This window comes from Oncorhynchus gorbuscha, linkage group LG24, assembly GCF_021184085.1.
Source record: "Oncorhynchus gorbuscha isolate QuinsamMale2020 ecotype Even-year linkage group LG24, OgorEven_v1.0, whole genome shotgun sequence".
Lineage (NCBI taxonomy): Eukaryota > Metazoa > Chordata > Actinopteri > Salmoniformes > Salmonidae > Oncorhynchus > Oncorhynchus gorbuscha.
The window spans coordinates 10076246-10096273 of record NC_060196.1 but is presented as its reverse complement, the minus strand read 5'-3'; the positions used below and the strand labels follow the sequence as shown (position 1 = coordinate 10096273).

Here is a 20028-nt window from a genome sequence, read left to right as displayed (position 1 = left end):
CGGTTGATCCACCTTAACACTCAACCCCACCCCAGTTATCACTCCTTTCAATGGCGCTGTGTTCCGGAGACTAAAGCAACACTCCATCACTCTCCTTCCTGGCTCCCCCTCCCCTCCCTCCACAGAAAACTCAAACATATGGCAGCAGACCCACAAGATCTGCCATGAGATGTGACTGTATAGTTCCTTTAAGGAAAAGCACATTTAGTAAACTGCTTTCTCTGTGAGAGCTTCCCATGTTTGGAATACACTGCCATCAGACACACACAACTGCACCACCTGTCACACTTTCACAAAAAAACATGTAGACATGGCTCAAGGCCAATCAGACTTGTGAACATAATCCCTAGTTGTTTATTGCTGTTTTCCATGTTGTCTGTAGCTTGTGAGGAGTGAAAACACTTTGTTCTTGTGACCAATGTGTAATCCGCTCTCCGACCTGCGAAGGGCAGCAATACGCGATGCTGTCTAATCTTCCAGAAATTCACACAAAGAAGAATGTAAACGGAAGTGAGCAGTGACTGAGAACAAGTTCCACGTTAGCGTTTTTATTGTTATTTAGACGCGTATTAATAACACCCTGGAACTCAACATATGACTCCTTTAGCTGCACAGCATCACATACATGGTATTGTTTAATTGACGTTGAAGACAGGACTTGGTTGATATATGTTATCTAGGTGACGCTAGCTAGCTGCTAACAATGTCAAACAGTATGGTTTTTCACACTCAAATAGCCTCCGTCATGGAGGTGCTAGCGAATGCAGCCGTGGCAGAGGTCTGTAAACTCGTAGACGACGACTATGCAGTGTTTCGTTTGGAAATAACTCAAAGCCAGAAAGAAAACAGGGGATTACGGAAGAAACTACAGCTGCTTGAATTGAAGGTGGCACGGGAGCGCGCAGAGAGAACCAATAGGGTCAAGATCCTCGACCGATACGGAGCAGGAATGCCAAGAGGTACAATTGGGGGGGCTTTCGCCAGTTCCTGTCTGCACATGTTACCTAGAATTGGTCTCAGGGACAGATTTAGAATGATTAAAAAACATTTTTTATAGTTATATTCACTCCACCCTTCGGCACACCATATTTTTTTGTAAACAAATCCGTGCATCAAGATGCAATCATTTATTTTGAAGTTAAAGCCCCATTATAATAAAGCCTTAATGTCATTTGCGGCGTGGCATTAGGCTACAGTTGAGCAGAGGCGTTTTTGGCATTTCCACACATGGGGAACTTTTTTTTGCCTTTTAAAAACTCATATCATGCCATTATACCTCATTTACATTATATAATACATTTGCTAAAGCTGAGATAAATCTGGTCTTGAATTCAAACCAAAAAATTGCCCAGTCTCACCTAATGATGAAGCCATAGGTTACTACTCACAGTAATGGTCGATGCGCTCCTCTTGGCAATAGCCTATCTCAAGATGATCTACTTTGAAAAACAGTGCTGCTGTTCACGAAAAAATGGGAGTTGTTGAGGGGATTTTTTTAAATATTGGTTCCACAGTAGTAGGTGTTTGCTTTCCATGTTTTTTAACCCACAATTGTTTTTTGAAATTAGCAAAAGGCCAAAAGGCAATCTCAACCAACCATAGAAATATAATCCATAGATGGCAGTTCCCATTTAAGTCATAAATGGTTTAAATCCACTTGTTGAATCTATACCGAGGTGCATTGAAGCTGTTCTGGCGGATTGTGGTGGCCCAACACCCTTTTTAATACACTTTAGGTTGGTGTTTCCTTTGTTTTGGCAGTTTACCTGTATGTGCTTGTGATCAAATTTGATCCACCATTATTTTTTAGAAACTATTGAGCCTCTATAGCTAAATTATGCTCTCTGTTGTATTCTGAAAATTGAGATTGGGCTCCTGTGGTTGGATGAAAAATAAATACATTTGACACTTGGGCCCAGTCACTGACTCGCACAATTGGCCAGTAACATTTATTTATTATGCAGTTTATTTGATCAATCAGTTACCCAATCAAGGCAGAGCCCCCCCCCCCCCCCCCCCCCCCCAGTTACCCACGTGGGGCCCCTACCTCCTCTTCTCCCTCTGTCTGATAATTAGCAGAGCAGCAGGCTCTCTACACTCATTGTGAGTGGGCTCCTGAATTCTCCTGTGGTTGGCGGTTGAAGTAAAACATTATTTAAAAATATATATAATATATACTACATATCTAATACTGTATAATATATACTGTATATATATTTTTTAAATGTAAAAATGTTTTTGCTGCCTGTTGGTCCTCCACGGTTCTGGGCCCAGGGGCTTCATCCTCGATAAACCCCTGCATTAATCCGTCCATGATTGGGCTTGGTCAGTTTTTGGATAGTATGCAATAATTCCCCTGATTACTTAGCCATCTTGCACAAAGACACTATCCTATTCTAACTAGATTCTTGATTTACTGAATTTCCTATTATTGATTAATTTAAAAAAATTATGCAAGGAACATAATCAATCAATCTATAAATCGTATATCAAGAAGTCATCCTGGACAATTCTAGACGGTGTCAAAACTGTCAATATTGTACAATATAGCGTTCAGCATTGACAGTACCTAACCTAACCACCTCTTTTCCCTCAATCACTCTCTTAGGTGAAGGACATTTTACTGGAGGCTACAGGAGCTTTGTGAATCCAGTGGGACACCATACATGGAGAGATGACCAACCAATCACTGTTGATGAGGGGAGTGGAACCTCAACCCAGCATGTTATCATGATAGAGGTTAGTGTAATAGTATTACATCAAAGTTACAGTACATCAAATGTGGCCAGTTAATTTCAGAAAGGCTCCCCTCAGCTATTTACTTGCTTACATATAAATCCTTATTTATCTGCGGTATGGGAGCTTGTGAGACTTCACTATGACATTATCCAATTCCAGTCATGTATCGGTAATAACCTCCACTCTTCATGTGGCAGTCTGCAGAGGCTGCAGGTCCTGGTGTCAAGCAGGGTCGGACTGAAGAAGAGGACCCACAACACAGCAGAGACATCCAGACTGGAGTGACTGGAGCACCCCCTGTAGCCACGGAGGACCCCACCCCCGTCGCTCGACGAAGCATCACGGAGGTCAGTGGAACACTGAACGTCGTCCTCAAGTCAGAGACTGAGACTTTAACTGTAACACACAGGCTCTTACACACAGCAACTGACCACAGATCAGACCCAGACAGATTGGGGCTTGGGACACCGGGCTGTCCTCCTGCTCCTGACTCAGAGTCCTTACCGGTATTTCACCAGAGCCAGATGATGGTTAATTCCTGTGGAGATGGTGATGGTGACACGTTAGACACTAGTGGTGATGATCCGTCTTGTTCTTACACTACAGAGATGGACCCTGGCAACATATCCTTGGGTTTAGAGACACAGACCGATTTGTCTAGAGGGGACTGGAACCGGTACAGTAGTAGTGTATACTCTGAAGGGTGCATAGATAAGAAAGGGGAGGTTATAGTGGTAGATGAGGTGACTGTGAAAGTGGAGGGCGATGCTCCTCCCACATGGAATGCAGATAGTCCCCTAGGAGACAGACACTCACAGGGCAGAGATGTCTTACATTACAGAGAAAGCTTAGAGACAAATACAAATATTGTCACCCACTCCCCTTTACACGAGTTCAGGGATCACGACCCAGTGTCCACGACGATTGCACCTTCTGAATCACTCGGCTACGTCCTTTTCGATCAGGTATTGAACTCAAATGACCAAAGAGCCAAGGCTTGGGGAGGGGGAGCAACATCAGGCAATAGTAAAGAGAAACGGTTCCTCCTCTGCATGTTCTGTAACAAAGGCTTCAGCAGCCCCCAGAAGGTGGAGGTCCATCAAAGGGTCCACACAGGGGAGAAACCCTACAGCTGTACCCAGTGTCATATGCGCTTTGCCCAGTCTGGCAGCCTGAAGAGGCACCAGATGGTCCACACAGGGGAGAAACCCTACAGCTGCCCCCAGTGTGAGAAGAGGTTCTCCCGCCAGGAACAGCTGAAGATGCACCTGAAGGTCCACATGGTATAGAGGCTGTTTGCCTGTACTCACTGATGGAAGAGATTCTCAGAGAGGAGCTACCTCAGGACACCAGCAGAAAAACCATTCCACTATAAAGTTGAAAGTAATAATTTCACTTAAGAGCTTCTGATGTATAGATCAATCCTTGCATTAAAGACAAAGATTAATTTTCATTGTTGTCAGCAGAAAACATCCACAGATGCATTTGGAATAATGAGATTAAGACTAACAGTGTTGAACATTCCTGAGTAGAATATTGCATCCAGACATTGTGTGATATATAAACCTAAAAGTCTATTACATATTGTGTTTGTACTGTTGGCTATATGATGTTCACAAATGGCTGTTTCATTACTTCCGTTCAACTACTCTATTTTTTCCCCAAGGCACTTTTAATGAGGAAATTAATGCAGTTTATAGAGTTTAATACAGATTTTTAGTTGAGATTAGTGATGGGTGCATTTTCATGTTCCTGCTCAAAGCGAGGTCCATACAGAAATGGTTTGTCAAGATCAATGTGGAAGAACTCACTAATTCTCTTGTGGCTATATGGAAGCAAGTCCCTGCTGAAATGTTCCAACATCTAGTAGAAAGCCTTCCCAGAAGACTGGAGGCTGTTATAGCAGCAAAGGGGGGACCAACTCCATGTTAATGCCCATGATTTTTGAATGAGATGTTCGACAAGCAGGTGCCACATACTTTTGGTCATGTGGTGTATTTAAGGAGAGCAAATCGAAATACAATCCTGAAGTCGGCTTACTGTCAACAGTAGAACAAAGCTTAAAACAATGTTTGAGTGAAAATTAATGGTGAATTTGCTTCCGGATACGGTAGACTCCTCCTCCTCACCACTATATTGAGATCAGCAGTGTGGGTGAATTTAGCACGTATTGATGCTTTAATGAGACATCAGCTGGCGATATTCTAGTGCCATCGATGGTTGCAATAGGCCATTTGATTATATTCCAATAGGCTACATTATGTAGTCTACACGTTAGCCTATCCATTATCACATCATGAAAGGTGTGAAAACCGATGATGATTGTGGACTGCAGGAAAAGGAGGACCGAGCACGCCTCCATTCTCATCGACGGTGCTGTAGTGGAGCAGGTTGAGAGCTTCAAGTTCCTTGGTGTCCACATCACCAACAAACTAACATGGTCCAAGCGAGCCAAGACAGTTGTGAAGAGGGCACGACAAAACCTATTCCCCCTCAGAAGACTGAAAAGATTTGGCATGGGTCCTCAGATCCTCAAAAGGTTCTACAGCTGCACCATCGAGAGCATCCCAAAAGGTTGCATCACTTCCTGGTATGGCAACTGCTCGGCCTCCGACCGCAAGGCACTACAGAGGGTATGGCCCAGTACATCACCAGGGCCATGCTTCCTGCCATCCAGGACCTCTATACCAGGCGGTGTCAGAGGAAAGCCCTAAAAGTCATGGACGGTTCACTCTGCTACCGCATGGCAAGCGGTACCGGTAAGTCTAGGTCCAAGAGGCTTCTAAACAGCTTCTAGCCCCAATCCATAAGACTCCTGAACAGCTAATCAAATGGCTACCCAGACTATTTGTGTTGCACCCCACCATCTTCTACGCTGCTACTACTCTGTTATCATCTATGTATAGTCACTTTAATAACTCTACCTACACGTACATAATTACCTTGAGACCGGTGCCCCCCGCACATTGGCACATTGACTCTGTACCGGTACTCCCTGTATATAGCCCCGCTATTGTTATTTACTGCCACGCTTTATTTATTTGTTATTCTTATCTCTTACTTTTTTAGGGATTTTCTTACAAGCCCTTAACCAACAATGCAGTTTTAAGTAAGCATTTCATTTTAACGTCTACTCCTGTTGTATTTGGCGCATGTAACAAATAAGATTTGATTTTGTTTGTGTCCCTGGCTGAGATGAGCTGATTTGGGCCACTAGTTGATTGACAGAAACTTGAACGATAAACTTTCCTCCAGTGTGGATGCTGACCCACGTTTTATAGTTGGGCTATGTATAATTTGTCAAATTAGTTATGGTCTTTGGTGTGGGTAATATTTAATTTGGTAAATCTGTCGATGTTTATGCATTTGAGCCTATCCAAAGACGATTTAGATGAGCTGAGACACTTCTCTGATGTGTAAATTATCAGACTATTCGTTTTACTTCTTGAAAACCATTGAAATAAATGCAACTCGTGAGGCTTGGAGCGGGAGTGTGCTGTTTTAGACCACTGCGCTACGGCAGGTCACAATGCTCTAGTAAGCATTAAGAATGCTATGGATACTCACTCCCCAGTAGGTGCAGTCCTCCATAGGATTGAATGGAATTCTACTGTATTTCAATAAAGGACAAAATTACATGCATTTAATTTTTTTGTTGTTGTAGGGACAGTAACTTTAGTGATCTCAAAGTATACTTTAAGGAAAATGTTTTTACATATTTTATTTAGCTCACATAATTTATTATATTATGCATTAATATATTTGTAATAGAATACATGTGGAAAAACCCCAAATGAATGCATTTACATAGCTTACAAAATATGTTTTACAATGGTGAGGGAGTTCCAAGATGGAGGCACAGTGGCTCCTAACAGTCATGTAGTGTATGTATAAATCATTGGATCGCACTGAGGTAATCAGTTATGTATTCTGCCTATTGCTTGCCTTCAACATAAAAAAAAAATCCTTGACGAACAAACCATCTACACTGTACTTGTCCTTTTTATTATAATCCATATAAGAATTCACAAGACCAGCTATAGCCTGCACGTAGCTTAAGGTACGATACGGCATTGTATATACAAACGGATTCCAGCTGCCCCCGGCTATCTAAATATTTATTCCGATATTCAAATCCTCCTGGTGCAGGATTGATTTCCTCCTGCGACAAAAATATTGTTGGTTTTTTTGGTACTTTTTTTGGTACTTTTTAGCCCTTTTTCTTCCCAATTTCGTAATTGGTAATTAGTCTTGTCCCATCGCTGCAACTCCTGTAAAGACTCAGGAGAGGCCAAGGTCAAGAGCCATACCTCTTCCAAAACACGTCCCTGCCAAGCCGCACTGCTTCTTGACACACTGCTCGCTTAACCCGGAAGCCAGCCTCACCAATGTGTCAAGAGGAAACACTGTGCACACGCCCGGCCCACCACAGGAGTCTCTAGAGGGCGATGGGACAAGGACATCCCTGTCGGCCAAACCCTCCCCTAACCCGGACGATGCTGGGCCAATTGAGCGTCAGGATCTGTAGTGACGACTCAAGCACTGCAGTGCCTTAGCCCGCTGCGCTGCGCCACTCGGGAGGCCCCAATATCTGACATCTGTAGTGTCACAGTCCGTTTCAACGAAGGGCAAGTGGTGCTCCCAGTTCAGGAGACCACCGTGTTCAACGGGTGAAATTGTATAGGAGCTGTCCATGGTAGGTTGGGGAGAAATATTTTTTTTAATCAAGGGAGGGGGAAAAAAGTCTAATTTAATTCAAGGAATCGATCAGTGTCTACAACCGGAGCACGCTACTTAGACCGCTGTGCTACAGCAGGTCACAATGCTCTAACAAGCACTAAGAATGCCATGAATACTGATAAGACATAGGCACATCGTTTTCAATTCATTTGTTTTAAACCTTCCGTAAAATTGTGTTGGAGCTGTCCATGGTGGGTTGGGAAGAAATATACAGTACCAGTCCAAAGTTTGGACACGCCTACTCATTCAAGAGTTTTTCTTTATTTTTTAACTATTTTCTACATTGTAGAATAATAATGAAGATGTCAAAACTATGAAATAACACATGGAATCATGTAACCATTTTTTTTTAAAAAACAAATCAATATATTTTAGATTCTTCAAAGTAGCCACCCTTTGCCTTGATGACAGCTTTGTTGCACAACCTGTGGTTTGAATTAAAGAGGGCTGTTCCATAAGTGCAAACAAAGGATAATAGTTAGCCCTCCGTGCCTCCATTGATCGACACTTGCAACGTCTGAGCAGGGGAACGCGACCATGATTTGGTTAGCTGATACATCAAATGCCTATCCAGGTGTTGTAAGGTGTCAGCAACCTATGAGCAGAGAACGCACCCATTGAGATACATAGATTGCTGTCATAACTTTTCCATAGACTGGTTTCCTTGCGCTGTAAGCAATGTTTTAAATTTTTGTAATTTGGGTGAACTATCCCTTTAAACCTAATCTATGACCTGACCCATCACCTTATGTATTACTCCCCATAGTGGCAAGAAGTGACAAAAAACACAACTATACAACACATAAATAGCTGTTAGCCTCCCACGCACAGGTTACTTTCTGTCGCTAGAACTAAAACTGAAACTTAATTATGTTAAAAACAGTAAATCAGACCTTTAAAAAATTTCAAATAATCTTAATGAATATAAATAAAAAGTAATATAAAAGCACAACTATAACATTGGTAGGAAGACAATTTATTTATTTAATGGGATTCATTTAAGATGCTCTTTCGAGTGGTAGGGTTTCAGACGTTTTTGTAAGCTGAGCAGGGACTCAGGTGGAAGCTGGTACCACCATTGGGGTGTCAGGACAGAGAAGAGCGTTGACTGGGCTGAGCGGGATCTGATCCCCCATTGTGGTGGGACGGCCAAGAGACCAGTGGCAGAACTTCAGTGCTCAGGTGGGGTGTAGGGTTTGAGCATGGCCTGAAGGTAGGGAGGGGCAGTTCCCCTTGCTGCTCTGTAGGCAAGCACCATGGTCTTGTAGTGGATGGGAGCTTTGACTGGAAGCCAGTGGAGTGTGCAGAGGAGCGGGTTGACATGGGGGTCGTTCCACTTCAAAAAGCACAAGAAAGAGGATTGACACCCACCATCTCAGATTGTTCTAAAATCGTTTCTGTTAGAAACAGATATTAGCATTCCTGCAACATTATTTTGTTGAAATACAATTAGATCTCTGAGAAATTCAACTAATTGATTGCACCCAAATTGGCCATTTTAATTTATAGGATTCATATATTTAATAAATATAGTACTTAACATCTGATTCAGAACAAACTTTTTTCTAACAATGAGTTAGACATGAGGAATCCAAAGAAATTGTCTAAAACCACCCACGGACCTCCCCCACACCAATCCCACCCCAACAACGAGTATATAGTATCAGTTCTCTGTCTGACAAGTTGTATGGTTGTATCGTCCTATGTAATTTCAGTGAATTTGGTTGGTTTTGTTTCCCCTTGTTCAGATAAATTAGTCATCGAAGTTGTTAGGTTTTTGTCCCATCCTACATCCTGATATTACCAGGTTCTGACCTCCTACATGGTGCTGTTCCTGCTTTTATGTGAAAAGGTGTTAAAGGGATTGTTCACCTAAATGACAAAATCAATCATTTTAAATTAATAATAGTTTTACTTACCCTTTAAGCAGCATATGGACAAGGTATGAAAGCAACCCACATGCTTTGGTTTTGTTGGCCACTGTTTCAAATGCTAACTTTTTAGCATTTGTGGCACAAATCCAATGCAAGTCTGTGGTACCTATATTAGCATTTTCCCGCTTAATTTCCAAATAATCATGAAGTATACAAAAATGGATTGTATAACTCGGAGGTTAACGTTACTTATAGAGGATTTGGATATGAAGCACAAAATGCTAATCTAGTAAGCATTGACTTGCATTGAATTTGTGCCACAAATGCTAAAAAGTTAGCATTTAAAACAGTGACCAGACTGCTCATCCTCAGAATCTTTTTATTTGTCTATTTTCAACGTATAAAGCTAACAACATGAACAACTTCATAGTTAAGAACACTATAACTATATGGAAGAAAATTAAACGTAATCTACAAGAACCAATATCACTCACACAACCCTATGGAACAATCCTTGGATAGCTTTTCATAATTCATAGATAAATTGGACCACATGGAAAACTAAAGGTATAGAAACCGTACATGACTTGGTAACAGGAAATAAATGTCCATGACAGAATTAAAAAGATGGACTGAAAAAAAGTTACAATGTCACAATTTTGATTTTGAAATCTTTTGGACATCAGAGCAACCTTGAGGGAATTATTTGAGTCAGAAGAGGATGTTCACATGATAGGGAAGAGAAACAAAACCTTGCAGAAACTATATCCATCTGAAAATCTCTTATATAAACTATTGGAACAAAGACTAAAAATAACTGTTAGGCATAAGATGGAGGGAAAGTTGCAGCATAACTAATGAAATTACAGTTAATGAAAATATATGCTTAATATAGTATAAACTAATGTATAGAATTGATTATACAAGAGACAAAATTCACACATTCTAAAGAACAACAGCAGAGTCATGTCTTAAGTATAAAACAAATAATCACACAATCCAAGCTTTCTGGGAATGCTATAATGTCCAAAAGTTGTGGGGGCTGAGCTAGAAAGTTGGCTGTCAGAAGTATTACAATGTAAACTTAATTTTAATCTGTCTGTCTGCATATTTCAATTCATGGCATTTGGGGGTGTAGTGAGATGCCCAACGGGTGATTGTCAACTCATCTTGAAAAAATGTATAATAAAAACATTGATTTCTATCCGCCATCATTAACACAATGGAAAAATGTAATGATATATTATTGAAATAGCATGGGCGAATGAGAAAAACAAATTGATACAATTCAAGGCCAAGTGACAAACAATAATGCAGGCACTTGGGACGGGGGTGTGAGCATGCGGGTCTGGGCACATGAAAATGTAGTTATTGTTTGTAAGTTGTTCTTATGTATATGGAGTGATTTATTTGTATTTATAAAATATATATATATATATACTGGTCAAAAAAATAAAGGGAACACTAAAATAACACATCCTAGATCTGAATGATTGAAATATTCTTATTAAATACTTTTTTTAACATAGTTTTTGCGTGATTTTGTTGTCAGCACATTCAACTATCAATGGAAATCAAATTTATCAACCCATGGAGGTCTGGATTTGGAGTCACACTCAAAATTAAAGTGGAAAACCACACTACAGGCTGATCCAACTATGATGTAATGTCCTTAAAACAAATCAAAATGAGGTTCAGTAGTGTGTGTGTGGCCTCCACGTGTCTGTATGACCTCCCTACAATGCCTGGGCATGCTCCTGATGAGGTGGCGGATGGTCTCCTGAGGGATCTCCTCCCAGACCTGGACTAAAGCATCCGCCAACTCCTGGACAGTCTGTGGTGCAACGTGGCGTTGGTGGATGGAGCGAGACATGATGTCCTAGATGTGCTCAATTGGATTCAGGTCTGGGGAACGGGCGGGCCAGTCCATAGCATCAATGCCTTCCTCTTGCAGGAACTGCTGACACACTCCAGCCACATGAGGTCTAGCATTGTCTTGCATTAGGAGGAACCCAGGGCCAATCGCACCAGCATATGGTCTCACAAGGGGTCTGAGGATCTCATCTCGGTACCTAATGGCAGTCAGGCTACCTCTGGCGAGCACATGGAGGGCTGTGCGGCTTTGGAGCAGTGGCTTCTTCCTTGCTGAGCGGCCTTTCAGGTTATGCCGATATAGGACTCGTTTTACTGTGGATATAGATACTTTTGTACCTGTTTCCTCCAGCATCTTCACAAGGTCCTTTGCTGTTGTTCTGGGATTGATTTGCACTTTTCGCACCACAGTACGTTCATCTCTAGTAGACAGAACACGTCTCCTTCCTGAGCGGTATGACGGCTGCCTGGTCCCATGGTGTTTATACCTGCGTACAATTGTTTGTACAGATGAACGTGGTACCTTCAGGTGTTTGGATATTGCCCCCAAGGATGAACCAGACCTGTAGAGGTCTACAATTTTTTTTTTTGAGGTCTTGGCCGATTTCTTGGAATTGATTTTCTGGAATTTTCCAAGTTGTTTACAGGCACAGTCAACTTAGTGTATGTACATTATTTCTGACCCACTGGAATTGTGTTACAGTGAGTTATAAGTGAAATAATCGGTCTGTAAACAATTGTTGGAAAAATTACTAGTCATGCACAAAGTAGATGTCCTAACCGACTTCCCAAACCTATAGTTTAACAAGACATTTGTGGAGTGATTGAAAAACAAGTTTTAATGACTCCAACCTAAGTGAATATTAACTTCCGACTTCAACTGTACAATGTGTATGTGTGGTTTTGATATGGTGTATTACACACAAACACCTAATGTACACGTCAATGACTTGACTTATCATAGCTGACTGGAATTTACCAACAACAGCATATTTATGTTCACCATGATGGGTTTAACAACAATGAAGTCATTCTGTGACTACAGTATAGGACTCAAACGTAGTGGGGATGGGTAAACAATCCATGTTGAAAGTGTGTTTATTATCTGTGTGTACGTACCTGAGGGAGTTTATGTCTGTGTAATCTGTATCACTTGTCTCTTCCAGGATGAGGAGGATCCAGAGGTGCTGCTGGTGAAGGAGGAGGGGTGTGAGGAGGGTCTGGGGAACCCTGAGAGGACCATGGCCATGGAGGATAACCAGACAAAAACTCCTCCAGAACCCACAGAGGAACCAACTGAAGAGCACAGGACCACATACAGTCTCACTGAGGTGAGCCCACTATAAACTACTGTCTGAATGGTATTAGGTTGGGCCGTATTCCACTAAGCTTCTCAACGTAGAAAATTGGTCGTAAGTGCTGAGAATAGAGAGATTTTACTCCTACTCTAATGGGTCAAAATAAAAGCTATGCATGAAGTCTCTGCAGTCCTAAGTCACACCTAGTTGACAGATATTTAGGACACCTCATGAGCTGTCCTAACCAGTTAAGAGTTACCAGCAGGTGTATTGATAATAGTAAAATACATAGTAAAATATAACATCACTAAATGGCAAAAAAGACAGTAAAAAAAGAAATCCTAAAAATAAGGTTTGAAGTGTCTGTCCTATATCTAGGAGATATAAGAAAGCTCAGGAGATATATATACATACATGCATGCATACAATTATAACAAGTTCAAACAGGTGCCATTAATACAGGTAACGAGTGGAGGACAGAGGAGCCTCTTAAAGAAGAAGTTACCGGTCTGTAAGAGCGAGAAATCTTGCTTGTTTGTAGGTGACCAAATACTTATTTTCCACCATAATTTGCAAATAAATTCATTAAAAATCCTTCAATGTGATTTTCTGGATGTTCTTTTTTTCATTTTGTCTGTCATAGTTGAAGTGTACCTATGATGGAAATTACAGGCCTCATCTTTTTAAGTGGGAGAACTTACACAATTGGTGGCTGACTAAATACTTTTTTGCCCCACTGTATGTATGTATGTATATATATATATATATATATATATGTATATATAATATATATATATAATAATATGTATATATATGTGTATATATATGTATATATAATATATATATGTATATACATAATATATATATATATGTATATACATAATATATATATATATATACATAATATATATATATATATATATACATAATATATATATATATATATATAATATATATATGTATATACATAATATATATATATATATACATAATATATATATATATATATACATAATATATATATATATATATATACATAATATATATATATATATACATATACATATATATATATATATATACATATATACATAATATATATATATATACATAATATATATATGTATATACATAATATATATATGTATATACATAATATATATATGTATATACATAATATATATATGTATATACATAATATATATATGTATATACATAATATATATATGTATATACATATATACATAATATATATATGTATATACATAATATATATATATATATATATACATAATATATATATATATACATAATATATATATATATACATAATATATATATATATATATACATAATATATATATATATACATAATATATATATATATATATACATAATATATATATATATATACATAATATATATATATGTATATACATAATATATATATATGTATATATAATATATATATATGTATATACATAATATATATATATGTATATACATAATATATATATATGTATACATAATATATATGTATATACATAATATATATATATACATAATATATATATACATAATATATATATATGTATATACATAATATATATATGTATATACATAATATATATGTATATACATAATATATATATATATACATAATATATATATGTATATACATAATATATATATATATATATATACATAATATATATATAGAATAACTCTCAACAGTATTTTAAAACCCCGATTGAGTCCCTACATTTTTTTCAAATATTTTTCGCGGGCATATTAAAGGGGGGTTGGTCGGCGGTTGCCCATCCCTTCTCTAGTGGGTGATAAAAACGCCAAAAATAACATTGGAGGTTAATCATAAAACCCAATCTTTCCCCATTAATTTCACCCATAACAATGGCTAAACGAACCAAAGCTAACTCATTTCTGTTTTTTAGGATTACAAACTGGTGATCTCTATAGAGTTCAAAACTGGCGATACCTCATCGCGATTGGTTATTCCACATAATTTGCAACGTTTCCGATGAGCGTCATCACTATCTTTCCTTTGCGTAATTTCTATTGGACAGACTGAGTAAACATATGGTACCGTAGACCAGCTTTTATATTGCAGATTGTGGGTTCTATCAACGTAAGTGTCTGCGTCATTCCCAATCCCCTATATATTTCAAAAAAATATTTTTATTTGACCCTAACCCCCCTCCTCTAATTGGAGTAAACTAATGGACAACAATACTTAGGCCCAATATGTTTGCATGCATGGCCTAACTTATTATTATTTTTTACAATTTTTGATGGTTGTTGAAAGTGGAATTTCTACAATATTACTGTTATATCAACACACTCGTCACTCCCGTTTAACAACTCTAAATCGCTATGGCACAGTAGCCTAGGCATCAAGTCACCTGCAGCTGATAATGTTGCATACAATGTTTGAAAGGTTTATAATGGTCGTCGAACACAATTAAAGTTAACATAAGCACTAAATGCCTTCAATTGCCAAATGTATAGGCACGCCCAATTTAGGCTTTTTTTTAAAACATGTTGCGCTCCAAAGGAATTACTTAAAATAATATGTACAACAATTAAATAATCAAATGAAAAATGTGTATCAGGGTTGAGGTCAATTCAGGAAGTACACTGAAATTCAAATTCTCTTCACTGCTTTTCAATGAGAAAAATGTGGATTTGTTATTTGGTTTACTTTCTGAATTGACTGAAATTGAATTGACCCCCAACCCTGTTATTCATTAGCCTAGTGGTGAAGTATTTGGGAGTTTTATGTGAAATAGGCCTCATGTGAAACCTTTTAAAGTGTTCCATGTAGGTCGAGATTGATTATATATTGAAACGGAAAAGGGGCAATACTCGCTCACCATTTAAACATTCAATTGTTTTATTTAAGCAAAGTTAGAAGATTAATGTTTCGGCATTCAATGACCTTCATCAGAATAATCACACAAAGGGAAAGGACAAGTTCATATAAGGCAGGGATGTGCATCTCCAGTCCTCGGGGCCTGATTGGTGTCATACTTTTGCCTCAGCTAACACACCTGACTCCAATAATCAACTAATCATGATCTTCAGTTTAGAATGCAATTAGATGAATCAGCTGTTTGCTAGGGATGAGGAAACAGTTTGAGACCATTCCGGCCCGTTCCTGATAGGTATGTGGAAAACAATCAGAAATATACTATAGTCTCTAGGTTCAGATGATATAGCAATATCAACACATTCTTCTACCAACTCGAAAGCAATTGCATGTGGCACAGGAACCACTGACTCGCTGCGTTTTTCTATTATCAAGACACCCGCTGGTAACTCTGAACTGGTTAGGACAGCACATGAGGTCTCTTAAATATATTTGTTGACAAGGTGGGAAGCTTCTTGCATAGCTTTTATTTTTACCCTTAAGAGTAGGGGGAAACTGTCTCTATTCTCAGCACATCAAGTAATCAAATCAACTTTGCATAGTACTCATAGCAATCCCTCATTACCCAATCAAAAGATAATCCATAGCAGGGTGCTCATATCAGATTTCTTGATCCAACATCCTCTCACTCTGTATCTCTTACAGCCAGTAGACATGGAGGATGGGAAGCCTGATCTACTGCTAGTCAAAGAGGAGGCAATAGAAGACGGACCAGAGAGCATTGATCTGCTGAGTGGACTAAAGATGGGGGAGCAAGGTAAGGGAGAAATACAAATAGCCTACATACAGTAATATATCTTAAATGGGAATAGTGATGCGCCTGGCTATTTTTTTTCCTTCCTTCATAAAATGAAATCAACACAATGTATGTTTACATACAAAACCACACATTATAATGTATGAACTTGACAACAACAAAAAATCAGGATAATCTATTTTCTAACCTCTTCCTGCAGGTGGTTGGCAGGAGGCTAACAGAGGAGACTGGGTGGCCATCTTGGATTCCCAGACCGAGACAGGTGCAGCCAAGGCTCTAGGGAACAACATCACTGAGCAGGCCAGGACCAGAGGTGGCATAGTGGAGGTCAGTGGATGGGACAGCATCCTCAACTCTGAGCTGGGGAACAACACTGTTAACCACAACCAGAAACAGACAGTGGAACACAAAACAACTGAACATAGTCTCCATGACAACAGAATGGCTGAGACTAGGGCGAGACATAGATTTGGTCTGCAGGTACGAGGTGGTGTCCATATGGGAACAGACACTGACTCGGCTAGCGATGCTCCGTCCTGCTCCTATAGTTGTGATTCAGAGAGACTGATGACGCCTCAGGTTAACCCGCTAACAGGTGCTGCCTTCAGCCTGCCTTCTATAGGATCTATCAACTGGAACATGGACCCTGAGACAACACAGACACTCCCTGGCCTTCGTCCTCTTCACACTCTCCTGTTAAACCAGACCTCAGACAATGCCAGTGCCTCAACACTAAATGGGTACACAAGCCCATTGACAAATGACAGTAGTAGCAATCCTATCAGTAGATCTGGTGGCAAGGAGAAGCGCTTCCCGTGTTCGTTCTGTGGGAAAGCCTTCAGTTTCCGCAAACAGGTGGAGATCCACCAGAGGATGCACACAGGGGAGAAACCATTCAGCTGCCACCTTTGTCGGGCCAGTTTTTCACAATCATTCAGCCTGAAGAGGCACCAGAGAGTCCACACAGGGGAGAAACCCTACAGCTGTCCCCAGTGTGAGAAGAGGTTCTCCCACCAGCACCATTTGAAGGTGCACCTGAAGATCCACACGGGAGAGAGGCCATTCGCCTGTACGCACTGCGGGAAGAGCTTCTCAGAGAGGAGATATCTCAGGATACACCAGCAGCAAATGCACATAGCCCATGTATAGAGTACAGTGACATGTATGTAGTACTAGTTAGTTAGTTTGTTTGTTTAGTTAATTCTGTTGGTTTTGGATGTAGTAGGGAACTAGATGAGGTGAACTGAGCAAAGAATGAGTATAATGTGTGATGGTGTCTGTAAAAATGTTTCACTGATTAAGACTAACAATTTTGTCCTGTTTTGAAATGGGGAAAGTATTTGTCCTTATGTTTACTTGACATGAAGAAGTGAAGCTGTGTGTAATGTTGAACTTTTTCCAAAGCATTCTAAAATGTATTTCATCAAAGCGAGGTTTCCAGATTTACAGAAAAGGTACTGTTCACTTTTCTCACTATGGTTTCTACTTGTCACGTAGTATCATTTTTTACAATAAAAGTACTGAACTTCACGTATGCGAGTATGACCATTTTGTTGAAATTAAATACAAAATTGACTCTGTGCTGACTGACTTGGTTATTTTTTGGTCATTGCAGGGACTGGGTTTTCCTTAGCTCAGTCGGACCAAAACATTATACTTTATTTTTAAATGAACACTTGGATATTTTTTTTTTACAATAAACTCTAATGGCTCCATATTGTACTGTACTTGAATCACAGTGTTAGAGGCTTGACTGTGGTTAATATTTTATAATATGTCATATATGTTAAGAGTTTCATAAACCTTTATGCTTTTCTGTTCAATGTGTTTTACAGTCTGCAATCCGTGAGGACCTGCTGATATCTAGTATTGCTGGCGGGAGAGACTGGACCTCTGAAGTGGCTGGCCACAGTCCCTGGCCCTGGATCAAAAGCCTTCGCTCTTCCTTCCCGAGTCGGAACAAGGACCCAACCGCGAGTGACCGAGACTTCAACACCACCACAAAGAACACAACCAGTGGACTGAACAACCTCCCAGTCCTGGTGGTCATCAGAGAGACAGAGGCTCCAGTCAGGGATTCAGTCTCAGTGCATGGTTACCCCACAAATACAAACAGGGGCAGGTTGAGTGTTCACCATGAGTTACCTAGTCTATAAAACAGAACACAATCCCAACAACACCCAAACAATGGCCAGAGGTCAAGGAGGGAGCTCAAAGACTAACCCCTTGAAAGTGATGGCTGCTGCTTCTACCTCTTCTGGTGTCATTGGGTCACAACGTGGGAGGCTGAACATTTGGACGGATGCTGTCACGCCGTATGCCTGCCCTAATTGTGGGAAGTGCTTTGCTGAGGTGCCAGACCGTTCACACCAAGGAGAGGACCTTCAAGTGCAAAATGTTAAAGCTTCTCCTTCCTGAGTAGTCTTATCAGACATAGGAGTGTCCACAATGGTGAGAAATTGTAGCAGTGTGGCTTGATGTACACTGGCTGTCTGGGAACTATTCTTTAGCTAAAATATTATAGTCATCATGTGAAGTGTCTTGGGGTTACAGGGTAATCAACCACATACCCCTCATTAACCATTTGGTAACTTGTCATTTGAAACAGGCTTGTGTAAATACCTGTTCTTAGAGAGACAGTAAATCTAGACAAGAACAGGACAGTTAAATTCACCTTACTGAGGTGATGTAGATGGAATAAAGTCATTTTATTATTTTCTATTCTTGCTAACACTTCTAAACAAGTCTGCTCTGAGCTTGATACTGATGAATAGGTTTGATATGTAATTTAATAAGCAGTACAGTACGCATAACTTTAAATATATATTTTTAAAAACACACCCTTTGCGCTATGACCCCAACCAACAAGATTCTTGAAGAAAGCCATCGGTGGGATGGCAGAAGCACAAGTGCTATTTAAAGCTGAAAGTGCGTGGAGCATAGTAGTGAGAAGGATGAGTGGACAACAGTGAAGTCTACGAATGGAATGGAAAAATGCAAAAATTGTTGTGGAAAACCAGTCTGAATCAATTATTTTTGGGGTGAGGATTTTCATTCGGGAAACCCTTTTGAAGGAGGCGCTGGGAAATGTGCATGCAGTCAATAACCAGGACTGGTATACCTAATGAGCGAAATTTCGCGAGCCACAATGCACGCTCCTTATCTACTAATGGAGTGGACAACTTTGATTTTCAGAACAGGGCAAAGGTATTATCTCTGGCATACCAACAATATCTCAGGCTGAAAATTCCAGGAGTAGTTCATGTACGCCGCTTGACCCGTATGGTGGATGGGGAAAACATAAGGAACATTTTATCCTTATTACTGTTGTTTGAGTATCTCCCGACCTATGAAAAGCTGGGATATAAACTCAGCAAAAAAATTCATGTCCCTTTTTCAGGACCCTGTCTTTCAAAGATAATATGTAAAAATCCAACTAACTTCACAGGTCTTCATTGTAAAGGGTTTAAACACTGTTTTCCATGCTTGTTCGAATGAACCATAAACAATTCATGAACTTGCACCTGTGGAACGGTCGTTAAGACACTAACAGCTTAGACGGTAGGCAATTGAGGTCACAGTTATGAAAACTTAGGACACTAAAGAGGCCTTTCTACTGACTCTGAAAAACACAAAAAGAATGATGTCCAGGGTCCCTGCTTATCTGCATGAACGTGCCTTAGGCATGCTGCAAGGAGGCATGAGGACTGCAGATGTGCAGACGCCTAAGACAGCGCTACAGGGAGACGGGACGGACAGCTGATCGTCCTTGCAGTGGCAGACCACGTGTAACAACACCTG

At 39.8% G+C, this 20028-nt stretch overlaps 2 protein-coding genes across 3 annotated transcripts in view; both read left to right on the top strand.

Moving 5' to 3' along the window:
• Positions 1-20028, top strand: part of LOC124012386 (zinc finger protein 205-like) — a 303385-nt gene that overhangs the window by 218548 nt on the left and 64809 nt on the right. The window lies entirely within an intron of this gene.
• LOC124012396 (zinc finger protein 69 homolog) lies at positions 506-18164 on the top strand. Of its 2 annotated transcripts, XR_006834718.1 has the most exons (7): positions 506-959; positions 2609-2739; positions 2937-3086; positions 12392-12556; positions 16116-16227; positions 16427-17681; positions 18063-18164. XR_006834718.1 is itself a non-coding variant. In XM_046325974.1 (6 exons), exons 1-6 carry the CDS (start codon positions 704-706, stop codon positions 17374-17376), a joined length of 1764 nt encoding a protein of 587 aa, XP_046181930.1. In that variant the 5' UTR covers positions 506-703; the 3' UTR covers positions 17377-17757. The 2 variants fall into 2 exon arrangements, 1 of the variants encoding a protein (XP_046181930.1); XM_046325974.1 differs by lacking the exon at positions 18063-18164 and having other exon boundaries at positions 16427-17757.